General features: G+C 45.9%; 1 protein-coding gene across 2 annotated transcripts in view; it reads left to right on the forward strand.

Annotated features, from left to right (window-relative positions):
- HARS1 (histidyl-tRNA synthetase 1) overlaps positions 1 to 27,991 on the forward strand; it is a 201,791-nt gene that overhangs the window by 66,917 nt on the left and 106,883 nt on the right. For both annotated transcript variants that reach the window (XM_085617800.1, XM_085617801.1), the window contains one exon: positions 1,989 to 2,082. In XM_085617800.1, the coding sequence (XP_085473926.1) occupies positions 1,989 to 2,082 (94 nt within the window). The remainder of the gene's footprint in view (positions 1 to 1,988; positions 2,083 to 27,991) is intronic.

The following is a 27,991-nucleotide window of genomic DNA, read 5'->3' on the forward strand; positions in this document are numbered from 1 at the left end:
TTGCATGCTGCCCTGTTATACTTTCTCTCTCTCACTCACTCGCTTTTTAGATTATAAATTCAGAATACATGTAATCGGTCGCAAAATAGCGAGGGATTGTGGCCTGGAAAGGATGCCTTCTAAAACAGATTGTTTTACTCGTTTGTACTGATAATGGTCTAAATTAACCTGTGTATTTTATTGGAAGTGTCTGTTTTCTTGACTTTCTGGCATGGGCAAATGTCTTCAGGGATGTCCCTTCTTTGATGGTCATGGCATTAGAATTTTCTGACTCTCTAACTAAGACGATGGAAAACAGAAGTCATTTTTCATAGCGGGTAGGCTATAACTGTACATTTTTTTGGGACGTTTGGATGTACTAACTCATAAGCAAATTTAAATTGCTTCTTTTGTCTTTTTTGGCCACAGAGATCTTGCTGTATACTTTTACTCTTTTGATTGTGTAAATCTCCTTTCTATTTTCAAATAATGTCCATTTTATGCTGTATACCATTTGATTATTTACTCTGGCAGTGTGTTCTCTTTTATGAACAACTAAAAGTGGGCTGATTCTAATTATGGTCAAAGTGATGTAAATTTCTAGTGCCTGTAAAGGAGCTGTGGTTCTTTGATGAGGCTTTAAAAAAAAAATATGTCTTTATTAACATTTTTGACAATAAACAAAAAGAAGCAAACCTATTGGAGTAGCACAATAGCTCTATGTTCCGTGTACAATTATGTTTACAGATAGCACATTATTTGGAGCATTCAATCATGGAACAGTGGGGATACAGGGAGAGGAGTGACCGCACTTCAGGGATATCCAAACAGAGGTACTTTGTACAGCCTAGTGGGAGGCTCCAAGAACAAGGGCAAGAGGAGGGGGAAAGTACACAGAGACACCTCCAGTTCCAACCACGGCAAAGCAGGGCGGAGATCCAACATCTCAACCCCACCAACTCACATCCACATGACCCATAATCACTGTTAACTGTACACTTGGCTTGGGTGTGGGTGAGGGGGTGTGAGGGCTCAGACCTCCAAATGCATCAGTTGGTCTTCGATTCAGTCATGTGGGGGGAAAGAATCTATGGTAACTTGGGGAGGGTCCTCAGCAGAGTCACTTCCTACTCGGTCCAATGTTTTGTCCCATCTCGCAAGGTCTCTCTCCGCATGGTTGTCCTTGCGGACTCCGTGGAGGCACACCCCTCCCATGACCACCCACTCTAGTACATCCATTTATCATCTGTCATGGGTCGGGCTTTGCCCACGCCCAGTGAATGGCTCTACCGTATCTGGCTAGCACCAGACATAAGAGAGCAAATCTATGATTAGTTTTTCTGCCTTCCTTAGGGAGTGGAAGAAGGCTGATAAGGCACGGTCGGATTGTCTGGGTCAATCGCAACCCCGTTATCAGTGTCACTGATTCAGTGACTTGAGTCTAGTACAGCTGCAGAACCCTGCCACTCCACATAATTTGATGAGGCTTTAGTGGAGGACCCTGTAAAGTATTAGGATATTTTTCTCTGGGAACTATTTACCCTAATGTCTTCAGTGTTCCTGAGTGAAAATAGGGGAGTATTTAACAAGGAAATCTGTTTCCTTGAATTAAATGGCATGTATATGCATCGTTTTTTGTAGACCCTTTACTGCTCCATGATTAAGGGAAAATTACCAGCCCCACTAATTTCTAAAGGACAAACTGGTAGTGTTCCATGATCTTTCTCCTGTCTGTGAAAGTATGGGGATCTTCAATAGAGAGCCATGCCATAAAATTGAGGTTTCAAGGAAAGTGACTTTTTACACAAGTTTATTTGAAACCGAGGTATTTTTCACTGTTGTGCAATCAGGTGTTCGGGTGGGAGGGCATGTGGTAGTGCCTAAATAGTAGATTTGCTTGAAACCATTCCCGAGTAGGTAAAGTATGGAGTATGTAATATTTGAATATATAGTTCTGGGTTTTATCTGATTGTGCCCCTCATTAATAAGGCTGTTCACTTGTTTTTTAGACTCCTTGGCAGGATGTAAAGAATGAAATGGTAGGGGAAAAGGGGCTCCCTTCTGAGGTTGCTGACCGGATTGGAGAATACGTTCAAATGAATGGTGAGGCAACTGTTTGTAAATGTGTTTTGGCAGTCCTATTTTTTTCTTACACTCCAATTTTCTGCTCTTCCATTTTCTTATTCTGCAAATCTCATAGTACTACCTCAACTAATACAGAAACATTGGGGCAAAAATAAGATCAAGCCTCCTTGCTAGCTCATCTCAGAGAATAGCCGAATGGTACTTTTTACCCTCAAATTTGTGAGGAGTCACTAGAGCGTAGGAGATTCTGGCAGTGGGTTTCTCAGTGTGTGCTCTCATCGCTGAACTCTCTCCCTCCATTCTTATTGAGACAGAAGTGAATTGTATCCTCAAGAACGCTAGATGAACAAAGCAGATGAATATGAATATATATATATATATATCTATATATATATATATATATATCATTTTTTGTTTAGCTTTTTGGCAGCACCACAGTCCCTCCGTGAAAATACACAGGGACCGCGCTAGACGTCATGATACTGCAACAAAGTAAAAAAATAAAAATCCTCTTCATTTTACCTCTCCATTCCCTGACACCAGCTAGGGGGACATGGTCACTGAGTCCCAGAGTCATAAACGAGCAACTGCAACATTTTGTTTATGTAGCAGCTAGCTAATGAAATTGCATGCTTTGAGCTCGCAGTACTCCGCAAATGTACTGTGGCAAAAGCTGAACAAATTAATACCAAATCACAAAAAACACATTCTGGATCAAGAGCTATCTTTTTGCCAGATTGGTGTTATCCCATTCAGCCGTTCTGGCTGTAGCGGTGTTCAAAGGTCCTATGGGAAGTTGCATGTGGATGTATTTTGGGACCACCCCACCTCTATTTCTTTGCCTCGTTTGACAGATCACCCCAAAACTTTCCCGGAGGAAGCTGAGGTGGATGAACCATTTTATTGAGGGGGCGGGGGAGTTTTATTAAGATTCGTCAAACGGCACCAACGTTATTCGCAAACCAAAATAATAATTTCCTGTGGAAACCTAGTCTTAACTATAATTTCACAGTGGCGACTGCCACTGTGTCATATATCACACAGTGGCAGTCGCCACTATGTACTTCTCAACACATGGGTACACCCAAACGTATCACTTAAGATTTGGAAACGGGGGAAGAATAGCAGCAATCAAAAAGAATACTTCCCACTCACGCAGTGGCAGTCGCCTCTAAATCTGCCATTCAGCTTTTTATTTTTATTTTAAAGTAGTTGATCACCTCACATACCTGTTCTGTCACTATGACAAGAAAGGAATAATTGGAGATCTTTCATCCGAGCTCATAGATCGCCGTCCTGTTTGCATTTAAACCCCCACCCAGGTCAAAGAAGTGTACAGTAGTCCTATTTGAAAGATATGGACTGCAGCAATTTTTCAACCTGGTTTTCATTGTTAAGAAAAGTATTAGTTAATTATTCAGTTGGTACTGTATTGCAAAATAATTCTACATTTTATTTATTTTTACTGAATTTTTCATTTTCAAAATAATAATATACAAAATACCTCCATAGAACAAACAGACATATGTCTAATAATGATAGCATGTCACTAGTCAGGCATAGATAATGAGTGATTACAATAAAAGTGCACGTAAGGGTAGTCAGCTGATCTCAATACTACATAAGGGATGCAGGTTACCAGACAGTTGCTCGGGATGTTGGTCCATCGTCGTTCATATAATGGGTCCAAAAACAGAGAACATTCTAGACTAAGGGGATACAACCACTAAGGGAAAGGCCCTCTATCAGCTCAATCCATTACATCAGAGTCTAATGTCAACAAATAATCGTGCAGTGGCTGGCATGTATCTTTAGGCCGTGATGTGGAGGATTGTAGTGCAGTGTATACTTCGCTAGTTGTGTCACAATATATTGTATCCTTTAGCCAGTCGGCATTAGTGGGGCAATGCCTACTGCCCTAGTGTAGCTCCAGACCTTGTTTCGCAAGCAATAGCGCGATGGCGATGAATCTACGCATGTGTGGCGGGATGGTCTTGACATAGCCCAGTAAGGCCATTGAGGGGTCGGGCATGAGGACGATGCCTGTCATGGTGGATAATATCAGGGTGATACATTTTCTTCCAGTAGTTCTGTATACAAGAGCAGGCCCATGCCAGATGTATGAAATCAACATTATCCACCTGGCACTTTGGACAGTCGTGCAGGGTCAATTCTAGCCAGGCCAAGAGGTGTGGTGTAAGTGTGGTGGAGACATGTATAATGCAGACGCTTGTGTCTATGGTTAGGGGAGATAAGCTTAGTTTGGGTTCAGCTATAGCGCCAGGTCCTCTCGGGCAGCAGATGTCCTAAAATAGATCGTGCTCCCATGCCGCCCTGACCTTTCTATCGCATTCTGGCTTTAAGGCAATGCAGGGCTGGCATAGCCTGGAGACCAGGTGTGCCCCCTCTCAAGCGGTGATCACTAAAGTCAATGGGGGGAAGACTTCTGGGTCCAGTTGATACGAGGGTAACCTAGCACACAGTGTGTTATGAAGTCGTTTGAGTATAAAGTGGTCAAGATGTGTGGCGTCCCCAAAATCGGCAGTGTCTGAGTGCATGATAACATGGCCGTCTGAGAGGAGGCCCTCCGCTGTGTGTAAGTTATGGGATAGTAATGTACGCTGTACCAGTTTCTCTTCCATGAGGGATACCTAAGGGTTATGCACCAGTGGGAGGACGGGAGAATAAAGCAAGCCCCTACCTAGGCAGTGTTTGCCCCATGCCCAGCTAATAGTGGATAATTTCTGGATATCAGAGGGGTCTCTTGGTATGCCCAGTGGGAGAATAGCGGATAGCAGGTTGCGCCCCACCTGGTCCCTCTCAGGTTTTGTATGGTAAACTGACATCTGTAGGATACCAATGGCATGGAAATTGGCACTGCACTGCCAGGAAATAAACCTGCAAGTCCAGCATGCCAAAGCCTCCCCACTCAAAAGGGAGTGTTAATGTGTCCCATTTAATGCGAGGTCTATGTCCCATCCAAATCAGACGAAGCATAAGTCTCTTCATAGTGTCAAAAAAAGTTGGAGGAAAATAAGTATGTTCATGAACAGATATATAAAAACGGGGGAGGATTGTTATTTTAATTAATGTCAATACGGCCTGCCATAGACAAAGGTAATTTGATCCAACGCTCAATTTGCATGGTTGGACACAACCCCGGTGAGCAAGCAGATGAGTTCTTCGAGGGTGGGCCCCTGGGCCGCCCCTTGGCCGCAGGGGAGCAACCCCGCAGGATCCAGTGGGCCAGGCCACCTCGGCAGCAGTAATGTGCGGCACGAGGGCCACTCAGTCGGCCCCCACTAGGCCCAACAGCAAGTGCCGTGGACTCACTGCCACCAATGAGCGGCATTGGCCCTCCTCTGCTCACTGCATGCACCCAGGTCCTGGCTTCAGGGGCTCGCCAGCACTGTCCTCAGCTACATCGTGGACAGTCTCAGCATTTCAGCTCCTGCCCGATCATCAAGGGGGCAGCTGGCCGGGCAACCCAGCGAGGCTCAGCAGCCTCAGGCTCATCCATGGCCCTTGTCGCCGCAGGTCCTCCGAGGAACGTACTGGGGTGCTCCAGCCAGCTGCCTCGGCGAATCCTTCTCAGCACCACATCCCGCCTCAATCAGAAGTCATAATCCGGATCGCCACCGATCAAGGCATGATTCCTGCCGTCCCAATTGGCCTGGATGGGGATGAATGCAAAACCCGGCATTTGTGAGCAGCCGGTGCTGGAGCTTTACAGCCAGGCATCCATCTTGGTCACTGGTGTGGCCACGCCCCCATTTTACTTTTTATTTTACTGCCAGTAGGATTCTTTCTTCCTGAATCATAAATTCAGTTCATAATACCCCCATCTTTGCAGCTTGAGCAAATGATTGGGAAATTGTATGTTGGTTCTGTCCATATTTCCAGCAGTGTAATGATATCATACTTCTTCATGAATTCAGAGGTCTCTCCCTGCTCCTAATTGAAAACAAATTTAAAGTCTGGTATGTTCCATTTAACTGTTTTATGTTTGATTAATTTTCTTAAAAAGTTAATCAAGATATCTTGTGCTAAGCTTGTCAAAACATGGTCATGTATCCGATGCTAGATTAATAAAACCATATTGTGCTCTCCTTCAGCCAAAGTTGAAGTACGCTTACCAGCAGAAGTGGTTTCATTATGACCTTCTTCACCGCTGGAATATTCCTGTTCCTCCAGAACCACCGATACTGACATGAAACAACACTGTAGTTTCATTTGCGGTGCTGTATAACCCCATATTAATGGTTTTAAGGGCAAATTAGCCTTGTTTTCTGTGGCTTTGTGAGCTTGATATGTTTTTGAAGGTCATTCAACAGTCCCTCAATAGTCATTCAAAGCCTTCAAGTAGGTGGTCCCTGGGAATAACTGTGCCCTGCTTGAATGCAACAAAGTGAAATATCTTCTTTGACAACTGTCTGGGCCCGGTGGACTTGTTAATCTCCAAGCATTAATTGTGATGTGCTCAAAACCTTAAAGGGCAAGGGCAGGCCTTCGCTCTTAACAAGTTTTCACATCTACTATGTCCCTCATAACCTAATGACTTCACAAAATAGCGGAGAGCAACGCAACATGTTTTGGGTATTGGATCTCCTGGAGATAGCCGCAACGTTTTGTTTATGCTTGTGCTACATTAAATGTCTTAATGTGGCCAGGATCTGCTTCCATGCCATGTGATAGAATATAAATCCACTTTCAGGTACCCTATACTCTATCCTTTCTCTGGTCAAATTGAGTATCCAAGTAATGATTTGAGGGATCCATTTGGCAGCAAAAGCCACCTATAGGAACTCTGGTACTCCTCTGTTAGATCAGCTTAATTTAGATAGTCTCTGAACTTGTAGACCCTGATCTTGTGTGAGATTCATACTCTAGAGCCTTTGCCCCAATTGCATCTACTGACGTTAAGGTGGTACTTACTTCAGATATGAGAATGTCAGCTGCAATCACTCATGTTTAACTACCAGAGCCGTTGCAATATTTTGTGCAGCCATTGCCACTTATGGGACTTTCTCCTCGTTTTTGTTAAAGGTTCATTCAAATTTCAACATAAATCTGGCACACTTTCTTGCAAGATTTTCCTAAATCCTACCTCTGATACTACCCTGGACATAACAAGAGCTCTCAGATTGTCACACTACAGTCCTTGTATAAACGTTTTTATTTTCTGTGACTCGACACAGGCAAACAGTTCATAAAGCTTTCAGTTGAGTGCTAGATTATCACTGGTATATTGCCTGTTATATGAAGTAGTGCACGCAAAAGGAAATTTCCTTCATTGAAAGTCCTTGTCACTAGCATTTGTGTGCCTTCCTAGCACTCTCCGTACAGTTCTAGGCGTTCTCACTGATCAGTCTCACAGTAATTGGGTATCTTTTTGTGAGGGCTGTATATTGCTGAGATAATGAAACACCCCTTTTTGAAGCATTTTTGGGAGTCCCAGGGCTGACAGCAGGGAATGAATCAAGCCGGTGGGTCTGACAAAGATATCAGTGCTGGAGAACTATAGTTATATGTACGTAATTCATATATTGCTCATGGTACCTTGAAACAAAGCTACTCAGGGTTACTCTGCTGAACATGGCCTGCCAGAGGAGAGAGAGCTATGCTCCGTCTGATGTGTGCATTCTCACTGCAGTTCTGACTTCGCCCTGGACCTGCTGGCTCCTGCAAATTAACTCTTAGGTAGTCGCTTTGTGCATGAGCTCGTCTTCGGCTATGAAGATGCATGGCTGCTCTGTCACAGCTCTGCAGAGAGCGTGCTTGATGCAGGGAAGTATGTATTCATTGCGGATCATCTTTCGGTTTAAAATTTGAGCCTGCCTCCCAAAGAAGAGAAGAGAAGAGCCCACCCCAGGTTGTGGCAGCATCTGGAATTAAGAACCATTGACTGAGTTTGGAGTTTTATAGCACCAAACCGCACCGACCCTTCTCATTCTTTTGATGAAAGCGCCAATTGTGGTTAAGATTTTCCTAAACGCCAAACCTTCACAGCTACTTCTCACTGATTCAGGGCCACAGTTCAAAGTACTAGAGTGCCAGGCACTTGACCTCACTACCTGACAGTTCAGATCCTTCCTTGAGCTACAGTGTGCCTATGTGCTGCTCCACCTGCCTAGCTCTTCCATGCCCTTGTCTTCTAAAAAGCGTTTTCTTTTTGCAGGGAAACCTCCAGTTCCCTCTCCAGCAGTTAGTGAACCCCTTTCTTTAAGATGATTGTAAGGCAGCTCTTCCTGAATGATGAACTTCAAGGTTTCTTGCCAGTCGCTGACCTCAACCCTGGAGCTTCAGAGGTCTTTCCCCATCCTCTTTGGTGTGGGTTACTCATTCATGAGAGATCCTGTCACAAAGACTGTTGCTATTTGCCCAGCACTTATTCCAAGCCAGAGTTTCTGTAACCCACAGATCCACCTCTGCAACCGATTTCAAACAGGTGCTTAATTTAGCTTATTCCTGCCAGATTAGTCAACCCACACTCTTTGTCTTCTAGTGCTTGATGAAAAATGGGAGAGCTTGGAGCGCTCTGTCAGGGGAGACACAAAATAAAGACATAAAGACAGAAAAGCTTCCTTTCAATCTGTTGGGTGGGGCTCATACGAGGAAGGGGCAAAGGAATGTCTACCCTTCAAAGGGACTCTCTGTTTTCTACCCTCTACACCATAGAATTTGGAGAAGCCCTGCAGTTCACATTGCTCTCTCCAGCCTCCATCTTAGGGTCTATTCATATACAGAAATCAAGACGAATTCTGGGGCTTCCACAGTTAGGACCATCACATATACTTGTCCTTATCGTACTACTTCTATGGGGTAAACAGACGTGTGCCATCTGTGTCAAGCAAATGAATCGCTTGCAGGGGATCGAGGACTAATTTAAACAGGGGAGGCCAGTAGGCAACTCTTCCCAGACGTCGACAGGTCAGAAGGCCTGTCCTGTCACTGTACTCTATTGCTGCATCACTTCCAAGCCTCCACTTCAGCGAGGTAACGCTAGTCATGCTCATTAAAGGGGTTGTGCACATGCAGTGCCCTTCGAAAACACAGAGCACACCTCTGAGTTACATTCTGACTGTTACTTGACTTCTGTATGCACTGGGGCCACAAATGTAAAAAATAGCAGGAACCAACTGTGGCCAACTCAAGGCGGGGGCGCAAACCCTTCCTAGCCATGCAGGGGAAGTTTTACATCCAAACATTCGTAGTGACCTTATTATGCTTCCGTTTGTACTGATTGTGGTGTGTATTTATGTCTGTGTAGTATTTGGGGCAACGTCAATCATACCAGGAAACAAGCTGTTTAAATCCGCTGAGTTTAATCCATAGTAGTAATGTAGAATAAAGCACAAATGAAAAGCCCACAGAGAAAGCAGCTGATCAGTCATCCACCCAACAGCAACTGAACTACATCGAATACAATGACATATAAGGAATCTACAGTAAAGGTTCTAACCACTTAAAGCTACAGTGAATAAATACACTTACAGTATACCACCCCCCCCCCTTATACATAAACAAAAAAAAAACCATCATAAATTAGTTTAATATAATACATAATCATGAAATTTGACTGGTAATTTGCAAACACGTTGGTCACGTGATGGTAAAATTGGTGAATTAGAAATGAGCGAATCTCTGTGAAAATCAGATGAAGAAGGCATAAAATTTGATTCAGCACCGACATTTTGAGTATTAACAGTATTAGACATGTGATAATCAGGCCCAAAATTGAAATGTGAATCAGTGACATCATATTTATTAGCATATACTTTGTTAAATATGTCATGCTGTTTGTCCGTGATCTTCACTACATTGTTTTTATTCCACCAACCTCTGCCTTCCAGAAGTACAGAAGACTTAGTTGCCCTGATGACCCGAACTGGAAGGGTGAATTTAGATTGACCTTTCTGTACTTTGTGAGGTTTCTTGATCAAAACCCAATCATTAAATTCGAGGATGGGAGCAGTGAATGCATGATGACCGTCATAAGCTTTCCTCTGAATAAGCTGTTTGCCATCTACTCTGTTTCTTACCACTTGCATATCTAATACAGCATTTCTCTTATTCTGTAAAGCTGAACCTGCAGCTAAACTGGAAAACCAATGTGGTATCAATTTGGATCTAGCTTCTCTGCCTCTCAAAGCCTTGAATGGTGTGACCCCAGTGGTTGAATGAGGAGTTGTTAGATAGCTCCAAACTTTCTCTTGCAAAAAAACACCCACATCAAGATTAGATGCTAAAGCAGTTTGCACTCCTTCCTTTAGAAACCTGTTTGCCCTCTCCACTAGACCATTAGAAGAAGGGCTATACAAAGCAACTTGACAATGTTTGATCTCATGGTCTTCCAAAAACTTAGAAACCCGATGTGAAAGAAAAGGTTGTCCATTATCTGTGATGACACATTTAGGAAACCCTTCAACTCTAAACAACCTTTGAAGAAAAGAAACAACCATGGAAGAATTAGCTGCACTAGTGAAAGAATAATATATCCACTTAGAATGATAATCAATTGCAACCAAGCAATATTTTTTGTCATCAGGTAACATTAACCTCTTCAATGCCCGTGACGAGCTGGTCTTGTCATGGGCCGCGGTTGCGCTGTGCCCATGACGAGACCAGCTCGTCATAAACCCCGCCCGCTAATGAAACGGCCGGCACAGGGCGGGGAAAGGGGCGGGCACTGAAGGGGTTAAAAATGGTCCTGAAAAATCCAATGCAAGTTTTTCCCATGGGAACTCGGGAAATGGAACCGTTATTAACGGTTTCTTACTTGTCTTCCAGTGTTTATCGGAAACAACACAGTTTGAGCAGTTATCTATAAAGGTAGCTACTTGTTTATCTATGCCTGGCCACCAATATACTTCTTTCAATTTCTTGCAAGTAGCAGAGATTCCTAGATGACCTTCGTGCCCGATTGTTATGATCCTATCCCTGAGTGAAACTGGAGGAACAAACAACCCATTCCTAATGCAAACCCCATTTTCAAAATGTAACTCATCACTGACTTGTGCAAAGTGACTCAACTCATCATCCAATTTTTTACTGCAAGGCCATTTGCTGTTATTAAACATTTCTACTTTCTTCAGAGTTTCGTCAGATGACATTGCAGAAACCCACTCATCTTTAGATATGCTCCCATTACAAGAATGAACAACATCCATCAACCCAACTACACAGTCTTTGTTTGTATCATCTTCACCATCACTGCAATCAGATAAAGGAATATGGGAAAGGCAATCAGCTCTAATGTTGTTACCTCCTTGAATATATTTTATTATGAGGTTGTACTCCTGTAGTTTTGAAAGTAATCTGACTAATCTTGCAGACGATTTACCTAGCCCATTGCCAGAAAGCAATGAAACCAGCGGTTTGTGATCAGTAAAAATTTTGCATTGGTTACCCCAAATATATGTTTTAAACTTTTGGACCGCCCAGACAATAGCAAGAGCTTCACGTTCTATTGTGCTATAGTTACACTCAGTGACAGTTAAGGCCCGTGAGGCAAAGGCAATAGTGGTCTCTCTACCATTGACCCATTGTCCAAACACTGCACCAAGTCCTCTTTGGCTTGCATCCACAGAAATAAAAGATTCAGCATTAGCGACGAAAGGGTGTAAAGCAGGGTCATCAATAACTAACATTTTGGTTTTCTGAAATGTCTCATTCAAATTGTCCGACCACTCAAATTTAGCACCCTTCTTGAGAAGACACCTCAACGGTTGGACAATTTGAGCGTAACCAGGTACAAATCTTGCGTAATATTCGCACAGCCCTAAAAATTACCTTAGAGAATCCTTATCATAAGGAGGAGGAGCATTGCGTATTGCCTCTGTATTACAAAATTTTGGTTTTATGCCCTTTGATGATATTGTGTGGCCTAAATATTCAACTTCATTGACCAATAGTTTACACTTATTGGACTTCACAGTCATCCCTCTGTCACGCAGAATATGAAATACCTCATTAAGTACCTTTATATGTTCTTCCTTGGTTTCAGTGTGCACTAATATGTCATCCTGAAAAGCTTGTACATGGGGAATGTTTCCAAATAAATTGTCCTTAAGTTTCTGGAATACGCTGGCCGCCGAAGCTAGACCAAATGGTAATCTTAGGTATTTGAAAGCCCCAAATGGAGTCACAAACGCAGTGAGAGCTTGGCAATTAGGGGTGAGTTGAATTTGGTGGTATGCGGAATGTAAATCAATGGTTGAGAAAAATTTAGACTGTCCAATGTTGGCTAACATTTCATGTATTAATGGTAGAGGATGACAATCAACTAGGATGTTTTGGTTTAAAGATCTCAGGTCCACACATAATCTCAAGTCGCCATTTTTTTTCTTCCGTAAAACAACTGGAGAAACCCATTCCGAAAAGTCAATGGGTGAAATGATACCTTCAGATTGCAAATTATTGAGAAGAGATTTTAGTTCATCTCTGATGCGGAGGGGTACTGGTCTAACTCTATGTGTAATGGGAATGGCATTCTTTTTAAGTACTATAGTATGTTCATAACCTTTAAAAGTGCCTACAGAATTCTTGAAAACTTCAGGAAATGTCGTACTCAAATTTTCAACTATAGAATCAGGGAAGTCCACGGTTAAAATGTCTGGTGGCAAGTCACCTAAAACAATTGGTAGGTCTTGGCCAGGCCGTAAGATAATCCCCAATAAAGCAAGGTCTTTCCATCGAATTATGTCTCTACCTTTGATGGCTATGTACATTTTTGTTCTAATCAAACGGCCAAGACATTGTAGACAATCCAAGAAAAACCCAATGAGATCTATGTCTTGTTCACCGAATGCTTTGGGGTTAATGTCAGGGTTAATGAGTGGTTTGTTAGTGGACCAGTGTTTGTAAAACGTTGTATCTGCTAAAATTGTGACTGGCGCTCCTGAGTCAGCCATGGCTAGTATAGTCTACCATCAATGCAAATGTCAACCAGAGGCCTTTTTAAGGGTTTCCCCAGTGCTTCTGGAAGTTCAATGGTAACCACAATATTCAAGAAATCAGAGTTTAGATCGTGTATGTCTGAGGAATCTAAAGAAACTGTGGAAATATTGACTCTGTTGGAAGATGGATTGAATGAATTACCTCTACAGACACTTTGAAAATGACCAATTTTTTTGCACTTGGTGCATTTTTTGCTTCTACCTGGACAACTAGGATTATTTCCAATATGGTTCCTAGAACCACAACGGTAACAAACTAACTGAGTTCTGAAAGGTTGATTAGTGTATTGTTTTTTCCGGTATGTCTGTTTAGTGTTCGTGTTAATGGCACAAAGTGCGTTATCCTCAGATACCATACTTACGTTAGTAGATTCTGTAGGAGGGGACCCATTTACATCTCGATTAATTTGACCGGATAGTACTCTAGATGTAACTATTGATCTCTCAATACTTTTGGCAACATCAATAGTTTCAGCTAAAGTTGGATTAGGAAAGGTGAGTAAGCGTTCTTTTTTTTTTTTTTTTTTTTTTAAACCGTTTATTGCAATCTCAAGTATATACAAGTATGGGCCTACAACCTTCCGGCCGGCCGCTAGAGTGACAGGAGCACCTGACAAACTTACAAAAGGGCACTTGGCGTTGCAGAGAAGTAAATCAGGAGGCATCAACGACGTGGGCCACATGACTTTAAGCCCACAATACGGCTTCATTTTATACACACACAACAACATAGAAAAACCACACCCGCAAGGCAACCCGCAATCGAAGGTAACCACACGTGCTCCTCAAATGAGGGACCCCGACCATCCACAGGAATCTGAGGAGGGGGAAGGGAAACCGGTCCAGGGCTGGGGGAACTCTGTGCCCGGGGCTGGGGGAGGGGGTCAACTAGGGGGACAGAGCCGGTGAGGCAGCAGGCAGCAGTGGTGGCTCGCAGATACCCCCGCGGTAGGCGTTCCAGGGGCCCCATATTTTCACCCACGCCCCAGGCTTGCCCCTCGCCACATACACCACCTTTTCTCGGAACATGCACCAATCCATATGTTCTTTCCAGGCCGACACCGCCGGGGGCCGCTGGGATCCCCACAGTTGAGCGATGTCACGCTTAGCTATCATATATCCCAGAGTCACCCATCGCGTCTGCGGAACCGAGTAATCAGTTGGTTCCCACACATTCAGCAAGCATCTCCTCGCTTCAGGCAACAGTGCGACATGCGTAACCAGACGCAGGACCTCATGCACACCACGCCAGAATCGCTCCACCTTCGGGCATTCCCACAAAATATGCAAAAAAGTCGCCAAAGCACCACACCCACGCTTACACAACCCATCCTCAGCATAACCCATACGCAGAAGCCTTGGCCCCGTCATGTAAACCCGGTGGAGTATCTTAAGCTGGACGAAGCGAAGGCGAGCCGGTATGGCCACCTCCTTCGGAGAGGCCACCGCGGAAATCCAGTCTTCGTCGTCCAACTCCAGCCCGTCGGCAACCCAAGCCTCACGGAGGCCGGTCAGCAGGCCCGAGCGGTCATTAATGAATTTTTTGTAAATGAGGGAGATCGTGATATCCGGAACGTGGCCATCCAGCACTCTATCCTCCAGGGGGGAAGACTCCGGGATGGAGGCGACGTCTGGGAAGACGGAGCCCAGCGCATGACGGACCTGCAAGTACCGAAAGTATTCACTGCCCTGCAGCTGAAACTCCGTCTGCAGCGTCTCGAATGTTTTAAATCCCCCTCTCGTCCAGAGGTCCCCCACTTTACTGATGCCAATCGTGTCCCACTTCTCGAAGCCCTTCGAGGTCCACAGGGAGGCCAACCGCTGAGGCGCATACAACGGCGACGCCCGGGTCAAACGGTCCTTCCACCCCATAGCTGCATTGGCCGCGTGCCACACCCGCACCATGACACGCGTGGGCCCCGTCAAGCGGGGATCCGGCGCGCCAGAGTAGAGTGCTCGATTGTAGTCGCCACCGGGCAGGAGCATCCTGTCCATTTCAAATGCCGGGTTCAATGCGGGCCCATAGAGGCCGTGATTAATTGCAGCTAGCTGGGAGGCCCAGTAATACCGCTTAATGTCCGGGAGGGCAATCCCCCCGTCATACCACGGGAGCGTCAACTTCGCCAGGGCTATACGCGGCCTCCCGTCCCAGAACAGGCGGCGCTGTAGACTCTCCACCTCACGGAAGTAGCGCGCCGGAACTAGGTCCATAGTGTTCTGGAGAGCGTACAGGAAGCGCGGCAACGACATCATCTTAAACAGTGCCGCCCGGCCGAGCGGCGAAAGCGGCAGGCGCCGCCAGCGCGCGACGTCCTCCTTCAAGCGCTGGAGGGGGGGAAGCAAGTTTCGCTCGTAGCGGGCCTCCGGGTCCAGCGTGATATAGACACCCAGGTACCGAAACCCCTGCGAGGCAATCTGGATCGGACCTCCCCGCGGGAGGACGGGAGCCTCCCCGGAAAGCACATAGACACATGATTTAGCCCAGTTGATGACAAGGCCTGAGTTACGGCCAAAGGAGCGCAGGACATCAACCAGGACAATCAGTGATTTGCGCGGGGAGGCTAGGTACAAAAGGATATCGTCAGCGTAGAGGGACACGCGGTCCTCATACTCGGGGGTCCAACGGAGACCACGGATGGAAGGGTGCCACCGCAGCCACTCCGCCAGGGGTTCCAAGGCCAATGCAAACAGGAGCGGCGACAAGGGGCAAACCTATCGCGTGCCCCGTCCCAGCGCGAACGGGGCCGAGACTCGCCCATTCACTACCACCTGCGCTAACGGGCCCGAGTACAACAATTTGACCCAGCTGATGAATCCCGGTCCAAATCCAAATTTCGCCAGCATCGCCCAAATGTATGGCCATTCGAGCGTGTCAAACGCCATGGTGGCGTCTAAGGACGCCAAGATGGCCGGCTCCCGCACAAACGGAACACGCGCGAGCACCCCGTGCAAGCGCCGCAGATTGAGGGCCGTGTTGCGATGGGGGATAAAGCCAGACTGGTCTTGGTGGACCAAATCGCCCACCACGCCGACCAGCCGGTTGGCAAGCACCTTGGCAAGGATTTTGGGCTCCGCATTCAAGAGCGAGATAGGCCGATAGGAGGTAACCCGGTCTCGGGGTTTCCCCTCCTTGTGGATCACCACGATTGTAGCCAGACGTTGGTCCGGCGGGAGGGAGCCCCGCGAGTGGGCCGCCAGGAACATCGCGCGGAGGTGGGGTGCCAGTACGTCCGGTCGCAGCTTATACAACTCGATAGGGATGCCGTTCGGGCCCATGGCCTTGCCAGATGCGACCGAGCGTATAGCGAGGGCAATTTCGTCCGAGGTAGGAGCAACATCCAACGACTCCCTGTCCTCCACCGAAAGGGAGGGCAGCGCGATATCTCGAAGCAGGGCATGAGAATCCGCCTCCGAGCAGGGAGAGACCGGGGAATACACCTCGCGGAAATAATCCGCGAAGCAAGAGACAATGTCTTCTGGCTCGGTGACACGTACACCATCCATCCTCTCAATCAGCGGAACCACACGACTCGCTCTCTCCTTTTTATCCAACCACGCAATCAATTTACCAGCCTTATCACCCACATCATACAGTCGCCCCTGTTGCTCTCTACTGAGGCCCCTGGCTGCCTCCGTGACGAGGGCCCTATAGGCCGCTTGCTTAAGGTGTAGAACATGCAGTGCAGCATCCGTCACCCCACTCCCCAAATCACCCTCTAGTTCAGTAATTTCGGCCTCCACTCGGGTCACCTCCTCCTGCTCGCGCCTCCGGGCATGGGATATGAAGGAGAGGGCCTCCCCCCTAATAACTGTCTTGAAGGCCTCCCAAAGGGAGATAGCCGAAGGGACAGACCCCACATTCTCCTCGAAATACCGCTGCAAGGATTTAATCAGGTCAGCACGAATAGTGGGGTCGCGCAGGTACCAGGCATTGATTGGAGCTACCCTGCCCTCCCCCCTCGGGAGGACACCAAAGTGCAACAGGAGCGGGGAGTGATCTGAAATACCCCGCGCCAGATGGCGCACCTCTCCCACTCTCCCAGCATAGGCCGCAGGGACAAGGATATGATCAAGCCGCGAGAGGCTACCATGGGCACCCGAATGGAAGGTGTATTGCAGCTGCGTGGGATGTTTTAAGCGCAAGCAGTCCACCAATTCCAATGTATCTAAGAGGCCGGACAGCCACGCCTGCGCCCGGGGGAGGTCCCTAGGGGGGTGACGATCCATAGTCCCAGAAACCACCGCATTGAAATCCCCCCCAACCACCAGAAGCCCCCCCGGAAGGTCAAGGAGGAGGCGCCCCAGGTCCGCAAAAGTGGTAGACTGTAGCCCCGGTGGGACATACACTGAAACAAAGACAACCACTTTGCCCTCCATTCTCCCCACCAAGGCAGTGTAGCGTCCCCTCTCATCATGGCGCACCTCATCTATTTCCAGCGGGAGCGAGTTCTTAACCATGATGCCCACCCCCCGCGAGCCAGACGTGAAGCCCGAGTGGGCCACCAAACGATAGCCACGCCGATTCATGGCACAAAAGGAATTACCAATAAGGTGTGTCTCCTGCAGAAAGACCACATCTGGCGAAATTCGTTTCAGATACTGCAGGACCACACCTCGCTTAATCCTATCCCCCAGTCCATTAACGTTCCAAGACAACAAAGTCAAGTCCCTACCCCCCATCACATACAGAAGCCATCATTCGTCCCCCCGAGAGCACCTCAAAAACACCAATACAGTAAAGGGTTTGCCTTGCGGTAAAAACAAACAACACCCCACCCCAACCCACCCGTCCCAACAGAACTCCCCCCTCCCTGCACCCCTGCATGAGCCCAAACAGCCCCCCCAAAGTGCAGTGTGCCTGTCGCCCCATAGATGAAAACACTAACTAGTCCCCCAGAGGAGGAGGGAAAGCCCCCAAGAGACCCCGTACGACCTCCACGGGAGGGGAACTTACACAATCAGTCAATGATGACAATAATGTTGTCCAGAGCAAGGCCTACTATTAGTCCCTCAGTCCTGATCCGGCAAGCCCTCCCCACCAACCGCGCCCCCCCCACCCCCCCGGCCCCGATCCCCGGGCAAAGTGTCCAACCAGTCCCCGGCCGCCTCGGGACGATCAAAAACGTGCGTGCGGCCATCCACCTCTACCCTCAACTTCGCTGGAAAAAGCATCGCATACTTGAGGTTCAGGTCCCGTAGGCGACGTTTGACTCCGAGAAAACTCAGTCTCTGCTTCTGGACCGCCGGAGTAAAATCAGGATAGAAGTTTACGTCCATATTGTCGAGTCTGACCGGTCCTTGTTGCCTAGAAGTCTGCAGGATAGCGTCTCTATCCCGAAAGTTGAAGATCCGGGCAATGAGAGGCCTCGGAGGGGCTCCGATCTTAGGTCTCCCTCCGGGGACCCTGTGGGCACGTTCCACTGCGAAGAGTTTACTCAGCCCCCGGGGCTGGAGACGGGTGAGGATCAGGTCCTCCACAAACAGATCCGCCGCCTCCTCCTCACGTCCCTCCGGCACCCCGACAATGCGAACATTGTTCCTCCGGGCCCGACCCTCGGAATCTTCCAGTCGACGATCCATCAGGGCGCTCGCCTGGCCCAGTCGGCGCACCTCCTTTTGGAGGGCCGCCACGTCCGTTGTGAGGCCCGAGGTGGTGTGGGCCAAAGAGTCGACCCGGTCATTCGTCTTGGACAGATCGGCCCTCACCAGGCCCACATCCACGAGGACCGAGTCAATCTTTTGCGCCAGAGTGTCAAAGCGCTGGTCCACTGAGGCCTTCATCTCGGCGATGGCGCCCATTTACGTCCCGGAGGGTCAGATCCGCGGGCAGAGCAGGAGCATCAGTCGGGCCAACAGGGGACCTACGCGGCGCCTCTGGAGATCCCTTCTGGAGGGTGTAGCGGTCCATGCTGTTAGACTGAGGGGCTGCGCCACGGCGGGTCGATTTCACCTTTGCCCGGTCGCCATCTTGTTTCGTGGACATGGCTCCAGTCCCCAAATCGTGCCAATCTCCTTGAAAGGGGCTGACAGACCAGTTCACGGGCTCCGGGGGAGGGCGACCACAGCTCCGAAGGGCGGATCACAGCTGGCGGGCCGGCAGGGCACCCCGGTGAAGCCACACCACCGCACGCCGCCTCGCGACCCTACCTTGCTTGGCAGCAAGGAGGGCGCGAAAGTGAAAGTGCGGGGCACGCGAATCGCCCAGCCTCGCCCGCCGCTGCTGTTCACTTTGTCTCCGGATCGCCCCACAACTCCAATCCGGGGGGCCGGCGTGGAGAAGGCCGCAAACCTCAATCGATGCTCCCGCCGGTGTCCGAGGTCCGATTTGGAAACGGAAAACGGGTGGCACCTCAGCTCGGTCTCACGAACACAGTCCCCTCGTCTAGGACAGGATATGGTCAGGATTTATGCAGGAGGTCGCGGAGGTCCTCGGGAGCCTCGCACCTACGCGGCCATCTTGGTTGCGCGCTAGGCTCCTCCTCCGAGTAAGCGTTCTTGAACTTTTTTGGAGTAGCACCAAAAAACAAACTGGTCTCTGATATAAATATCTGCATTAGGTCCAAAATCGCACTTTTCTGCTAAAACTCTGAGTCGCAATATAGTCTTCCACAGATTCTTCAGAGGACTGCTTGCACTTTGCAAAGTTAAATAGTTCCGATAGAACACTAGTTTTTTTTTTTAGATCTGTTTTTTATTGATTTTACACAACCAATCAAATAAACAACAAAACATGATACGATATCCTAATCATACGTGGCATAATGACATACAGTCTCAGACAGCATAGTAGAATACACAGTTACGGTGTCGAAGCATCATGTGAGCAATTTAACCTTTGTAATTAAATCTCCTGTTGCAAACCAATGCGAGTGCTTCCAGCTTTCGGTCCCTCATCCCGTGTCCAACTACAGCCTACCCTGAGTACTCGAAGCTATCAACACACAATACAATGGCAATAACCCAAGTAAAATATAAAGAAAAAACTGTACCCCCCCCCGCCCTCCCCTCCCCGCATGTCCGGCACCAGTAGCGATAGTAGCCTGTACACACTCCCGCAATTGGACTCATGCGCAGTCCAGTCCCACGGCTGACTTAATCACATTGCGCCGTCTTGTGAATCATACAGGGTAGCTACCCATGGATAATGTGAGGAGCCCCTGTGGCATACAATCGTGGTCGATAGAACACTAGTAGCATCAGAGTACTGTTTGCTCATGCGCAATTTTGCTTCTATGAATACATTCCATACTGTATCTTCTGTCGCGGGAGAAGGGTAGCGTGGAAGATTATCGAACACTCTGCGACCAGCTGTACCAAGATGATTGACTAGGAGAGCCAATTTCCTGGTAGGAGAATAACCATCAGCATCAATGGCGGTGAGATAATTCTCAAAATCTTTCAGCCATTCGGACCATTTCAATTCAGGCTTACCAGGCTTAATCAGAAAATGTGCTGGCTAAATAATTCCCTGAACAGACGCCATGACAAAGCAAATTGAATGTCAAGTAACAGCAAATTAATTAATAAGAATAAACAAAATATAAATGAAATATAAGGTGAGTTGCTGACTTAAAGAATTAACACTTGAAATATTCCCAAATTTGAATGAATAAAATAGTACGTTGTGCATATGAAATAAAATGAAGTTGTCAGCGATCTGTTTGGACTCACTGTAATAGTTAAAGTAACACGAAGGTGTGCGAATCACCGAAACTGCTTCGCACCACACAGAAATGGCATGAGGAGTAAAAATCCTGAAGAAACGCCGTTTTGTCTGTATAGATGACGCTCTGCGCGCAAATAAGCTTGAGTAGTTAGACACTTCAAAGACGCCGCTTTGTTTGTACAGCTGAAAGTGATAATCCAATATGGCCGCCGCTGCGTGTGACGTAAGCGCGCTACGCGCAGAGCTTGCAGGGAAATCAATGTGAAGGCAGTTCTGGAACGAAGGATGATGGCGGAGTAGAGCGAGCTTGGAGCGCAGGATGTGGCCGGTAAGCGATTTTCAAATATAGCCAGCGCACGTCTCGCGCTATCGTTACAGCATAACGAGTGGTTCCAATTAGATGTTCAAAGTAAAGGATAAATCACCAACCTGACTGGCAGACAAGCAAAAGTCGTAAAATCCTTAGAGGTGCGACGGTATCAGACCACTCCGGTGGGCTATGCGAAATCAGCAATAAGCTTGCAGAAAATTGAACGAAACCCCACTTCTGGTACCAATTGTAGTATTTGGGGCAACGTCAATCATACCAGGAAACAAGCTGTTTAAATCCGCTGAGTTTAATCCATAGTAGTAATGTAGGATAAAGCACAAAAGCCCACAGAGAAAGCAGCTGATCAGTCATCCACCCAACAGCAACTGAACTACATCGAATACAATGACATATAAGGAATCTACAGTAAAGGTTCTAACCACTTAAAGCTACAGTGAATAAATACACTTACAGTATACCACAGTCTGTGTAAGTGAGCGACATATCTTTGCTGTTTCTCTCATTCCACTGGGAAAAGAGATGTCTAGTGCCTGACAGGTTTTGTTGGCGTGTGCTGTTGGGGGATGTCCTGTTACAAATCATATGGCTTTTGTCTTGTATTGTGTTTGCATGGGCATGCAGCATGATCAAATATGTCATGTTTTCTCTGCTCTCTAGGGGTGTGAGCAGTGAGTTTCTGCTGATTGAGAACGCTGATGTGCCCAATATGTGGCAATGGTTTCTACTTAACAGACAGACTGGCACGACTCAAACATCTGCAACAGTTGCAGACAGACAACTCTGAAATATGTCCAACAATTTCAGCTGGCATCTCTCAAGGATATGTTAAAATTCCTAAAACCATAATGCCAGAATAATGGCAGGATGGGATAATTGGAAGGTAGGGATTAAGAAAAGGAAAGAATGGGACAAGCTACACAGAAGGAGTGCGGAGCATTGCAGGTGGAATAGTCTTTCCTAAAATAACAGCCGTTCACTGGAAATGGAGATGGTGCTTTATTATTAGCAGTCTTTTACTTCAGACCGTCAGGAATGGATACATGATGGTTTGACGTGAGAGGGCAAGAGAGATGAGGTGAGAGAATCGGTGATGTCTCGGCTGGGCATGTTTGCCTGTTAGAGAAAGCAGGGCCTCCCACAGTTAGAAACCATAGTACCTGATCCAGAGATACTTGTTAATGCCAAAAGGAGCTGATGGTGGGTCAGGTACTATTTCCTCCTTCACTTACCACAATATCAGAGGAGTGCTTTGGGAGTGAGAACGAAAAGGGTCTTTAAATTTCGCTTGTGGGAGGCAGGACACTGTCTCAGGGTCACAATGAGACCAGCTATACAAAACCCTCTCTATTAGGCACATTAACTTGTAGGCCCACATTTGAAGGCGCAGGAGGGGAATGAGAGCCAAAACAGAATAGTCATTCTGGTAAGTGCTGGGTACAACAGAAAGTTAGCATCAGGGAGGGACTCTCTAGAGAGTTCTGAAGGCATGACCATAGTACTTGCCAGTGGTTGTATCCTGGTGAGGGCTGAAGCCTGCATTGGAACATGTTTGAGGCAATTGGCAGCTGGAGAATGCTTCTATTTGTGCTCCAGAATTGTGGGGATAACTGTAAGAAAGGAGATCACAAGATTTTGGCCTCATGACTAATCAGTTTCTGCCTTAACAGTGGGATTGTTAATGTTAATGTTAATGTTACTGGGTACTTATAGAGCGCACGGCTACTCCCAGGAGTGTCCCGGCGCTAAAGGAAAAGAACCAGTGACAAAACCAAAACTGTGAAGCCCGAGGCCGCTTAACTATTATACAAACAGACAAGTTTTAAGGCTGCGAAGGAACCTAAGGAGATCCTCCTCCTGACGCAGATCAAGAGACAAGCTATTCCAAACTAACTTTGCACATCACTGTTTCAAACAAATACCTAGCATGCCAGGGAAGTCTAGCCAATGTAAATACAAGGGCTACTATGGTGATATACAGGTGTGTTTTGTTTGTTGCCTCTAAGTGGTATCCTCTGAAAGGCTGTTTTTTGTTATGTCTCTTCTGGTATCTTGCAAAAACAAGCTATGCCACCCTCTCCTAACAGATGTTGCACTAAGATCAGCACATCATAGTCTCCTTCACATCTTCCCCCACTCCATCCTTAAAAATACACCTACATAGTCCTCTAGAGGTATAGCCCTCAAGTCACAATCTACTTTCTATAGAGTGACATTAACATTGTACCAGGACTTCTCTGCAAAATTGCTTTACATTGCCTTTTGAATGAAAGTGTTGTGGTTGTTCCTCATGTGATTGTGATTGGTAAAGCAGCTGTATATTCATGCCTCGTGTGTTTTTTCTTGTGTAAGGCCCATGTCAGCTGTGGATCTAGTACTCGGTTGTGCTCAATTAGGCCAAAAAATACTTCTGACTAGGCTTCTAAAGCCTCTAAATTAACTTCCTGGCCCATCTTGGCTAATTAAGGCTTTGAAATCCTCCTGTGTGTGTTGGAATGGGGCTCCTCTATTCAGTAAAGATAGTATGTCTCCCATTGCTGCCTTCTTTCTTTCAGTATGTCTGTTACTATAAAGTGGGTGCGGACATGGTCTCTTATTCGTCCAGGCTTCCAAATCAGAATTGGACTTGCACTGATAGCATTAGCCTGATTCTGTAAAACCAGCACTTCATGTGCTTTTATGTAACCATTACCCAACAAATACCCTGAAATGCATCACAAATAAACAGTGCCTCTGAAATTGAAATCGTCTCCCTGATTCTGAATCTAATTATTTCCGAAATAAAACCTCCTTAACAAATATAGAGAATGCAAGCCTCCTTGATTGGACTATAATCTCCCTGAATTTTAGTTTCTTAATAAGGTTGATGGGAATATGTCCCATGCTGTATGGCACAAGGGAAGGATGGTGAGTAGAGTGGACGGCAGTTTAACTGAACTTGCAGTAGCTTATTCTTTTAATACAAATATCTGATTTTTGCGGGTTTATTAGCTTTGAAGTAGTTAATTAATCTAGCTACAGCTTACTGTATCAGTCACTTGTTTGGACCATGATGTGCACATTTGACTGCAATTCCTGCTGAAGTGGTGTTCCTTTTTTCTGAATAACAGTTCTTCATATCTAAATCATTTGCTGTATGTAGGAAAATCCCACCTATTCTGTGTATTGTCCGCCTTTTGCTGGACCATATATTTTTTGTATACTTAAACCCTGCTCACAAGTTGCCTGTTCATGTGCTCCCCCTTTTAACATGATGAAATATATATGCACCTAATTGGCATATTTAACTTACCTATAAGACCATGGGATATGGTACAAGTGCCTGGAAGGTAAATACTACCAGAGGACTGCAGCACCTAATGTGTCATCCACTTCAGTGGCAGTACAAACATGGTTTCAGACCTACCAGTGTAGCCAAACTGTAACTATTTAAAAAACTAAATTCAGCCTGTCCATATAATCCCTTTTGACAGGTCAAAACCTCCCTTTTAATTATTAATAAGTCACTCTTACATAGGCTTGTCATCCACAAGGCAGGGTGCATGGTATTTAAAGTAGGACATGTAGGAATGTAATGCTTACATAGCACCCAAAAAACTCTTTTTGACTCTAGCCGTACTAGCTTTCCTATTTATAAAGCCAGAGTACAGTTTAGAAATCTAAGCCTATACCTTGGGAGTGGAACTAGCTAGAAACATAATTAAGCAACTTTTTTATTAGTTATTAAAGATCATATTCGATAGTGAAGTCAGATTTTAAAAAAATATGAAGGAAAAGTAACTTCTAGAAAGTTACCTTTTCCCTGCTTGAAGTTTCTGGAGGCTAATTTGCATTTACTCTGAAAACTTCTCCGAGCCACTGATTAGGAGTTAGAGAGATGTGAAAAGGTTGTAAAATGCCTCCCAGGAGCAAACAATAGGCTGACCTGAATGGGCAGAGATGACTGCTCTTAACCATGCAAATTATATGCAGCGTAGCGGCTGTAAGCATCTTTATTAATATTACAGTGTCAAATCTTGCTTGAGTGTCAAAGCCTGCTTGTCTGGGCTCCTGGGTTTATGTATAACCCTTTGAGGCACACTTGAAAGTCAAAGAACAGGAGGCCAAGATACGTCTTGTGTGTCCACTGTCTCTCCCTTTTTCATTTATAAATGTCTCTCATGCGTAAGGCATTTGTATGTGTAATAGTCAATCTTTGAAGTGGTATTTTACTCTCAAACAAATTACTACATAGCAAATCTCTACAGGTATACAGCAGGTTTCCTCTTGTGAGACACCATTCATTGCAAATTTGTACATTGACCTGTCAGTATTTTTCATGGGAAAAATGTTGCTTATCGTTTGAATTTCTTTCCACATTTTGTGGTTGGAATTCTTGCAGAATTCAAGGGTGGGTTGAATCGTGGGCTTTCACGTATCCTAATGCCTTTGCTAAAGCTTTTTATTGTGTGTGTGAAAAATGACCTTATATAAGTGTTTACATATTTTGATAGCTCTATAACTAATATTATAGAGAACTTATAAGCCCCCTGTTCTTAAAATCTTTCCAAAGGCATTCTGAAACCTTGGGTATGTTCCATCGTAGCAGATGTTGTATGCAGACTGCTTAGTTTGAACCTGTGTCCCTGCTATTTTCTCACATATCTCTCTCCAATCCAAAATGTTGATCTGTTGTTAATATTTTCCATATGCAGTAATTACGTAGTCAGTAGGCTTTTTAACAATCTTAATTCGTTTATAATTTTATTAGGTTTGCCTGCATATCGCTTGCACTGTGCTTGAGAAATCAATTGTTTTTTATATAAACTTAAAAGGTAGTTTGATCCCGTCTCCTCTCTTTATGGCTTCTCATTGGTTCCCGTGCGTACTACTTACTTTCCTCCAATTCTATTGGCTGTAGCATTTTTCTGCATTTACCAATGTGTCTGCCTCATCTGCTTCCCTTATTAGTTTCCCGTCGCTCAAATACTGTTAACATCCGCTTTGGTGGAACAATGTTTTAAATAAAGTTTTGCCTCATTTTGCTTTTTACTCTTGCAGCATATTTATATAACAATTTATCACCGGGGACATTAAGTGATTCATAAAATCACAGGAGGTTGCAGCTGCCGAGACTAGAACTGGAATCCCCAGCGCTCGAGTCAACAGCTCTGGCCAGATCCTCTTCATCCCATGTTATTTGTCAGGGAGCTATTTAATTCTCCCGGACCATGATTGATATAAACAGTACTTTATTAATCACATAGGCGAAACCGATGCATTACCAATGCTTGTTATTTTTGGGGGGTTCCCCTCCACCAGATGGAACTGATATCTGAAATCTTCTGCACCCTGTCCCCCTTTAATTTTGTTTTTAACTAAGCAGTTGCCAGAACTGACATCCTCCAAGAATTTGAACTTCCTCTCCCTTTAGCTGAATAGTGGTCTACAATCCTGACAAACGTGCTACATTTGGCTGCTTTTACTGTACAATGTTTCCTCTCCTCTAATGAGTCTCTTGAGGAAGTTGTAGAAGAGCCATGGCCAAACCTGCCTTGTGTCCTGCAGTGAATCGAACCATAGCATGACCCTACAGGCCAGGTTCTGGAGACCCACTTTCTTTTGTCTCTTTATCCCTCCCCAGAAATTCTAGTTATGCAGGCCTCATCTACAACAAAGCAGATCCCAGAGCCTCTCCTACCCCAGTCTCTCCTATTCGCCCTTCCGAAAGAGAGTAAAAAAAGCTGGAAGAAGTGGGGAAGAAAACCTCAGCAGACAGTCTAGTGCTGCACTCCATGAATGCTACTTGTTTATTGGGGTGTTACTCCCACACCATTTGGGATATAGCAGCATAGATGGCCCTTAACTTACCGTAATGTAGAATTGCAGAGGCGGGATGTTATAGGCACAACACTTCCTGCCATATGATCAGGGCCGGTCTAGATACAGCCAGCTGTGTCTCTCCAGAGCTATGTGTTCTTCTGTGGTGTTAAGATGACATGTGCAAGGAAAAGTTCAAGATGATTCTGGCTAAGTTCCATGGGTACTTTCATATACTGATACTGCGTTCACACAGAAACTACCTTCAGTTTGTGGTGGTGTCACCTCACTACCAATTTGAGGGTCTTTACCAAGATGATAGCAGTGGTCTTGGCCCTTGTCTGGAGGTCAGGTATTGTGGTGTTTCGGTACCTGGGATGACTGGTTGCTGAAAGCTGGTTCACTGCAGTTAATGTTGTTCCTCCTGCAGATGACTGCATTGCTGCTGTTATACTTGGTGTTCTTGATCAATGTAGCTGTCCCAGCACCTCTTGTTGATAGGGGTGGTATGGATACAGCCTTACTCCAGGCTTTACCTACTCCACAGAGGATTCAGTATTTTGGCATATGATTCACATGTTTTATGCAGGAGCTCAGATTCCGATCCCAACTGCTCTCTCCCTACTCGGTCTGTTGGCTTCTTGTGTCCTACTGGTCATGCACTTTTGCTGGCACATTAGGACTCTCCAGGGTTAATAGCCTTTACAACGCAGTCTTTACCACGCAGTGCCTTTTCTACGCAGTTAAGTACCACGCAGGTAAGGATTTGTACCTTTACCCCAAATACCTTCACCACCAGGTATGTATTTTTTAAATAACATAATTATTATGTTACTTAAAAAGGGTTTAGATGAGGGTAGTGGTAAATGAACATGAGGATGATTTTAGAGTTTAGGTTTGGAAGGTAGTAAAGGGAGGTAGGGTTAATTGTAGGGTTTAGGGCTAGGCAGGGATAAAGAGAAGTAAGGATAATTTTTGGAATAATGGGGTGGATAGAGGTAAAGGGAAGTAAGGGTGATTTTAGGGTTAAGGGCGGGAAGTGGTAAAGCGAGGTAACAGTAATTTAGACTGGAGGGGTTGGTAGTGGTAAAGAGGTTAAGAGTAAAGTAAAAACATGGGAAAATAGATAGTTAGATAAGGGGAGCCCCCCCCCAAAATAAAAATTAAGTTATTTAA

This window comes from Triturus cristatus, chromosome 7 (assembly GCF_964204655.1).
Source record: "Triturus cristatus chromosome 7, aTriCri1.1, whole genome shotgun sequence".
Taxonomy (NCBI): domain Eukaryota; kingdom Metazoa; phylum Chordata; class Amphibia; order Caudata; family Salamandridae; genus Triturus; species Triturus cristatus.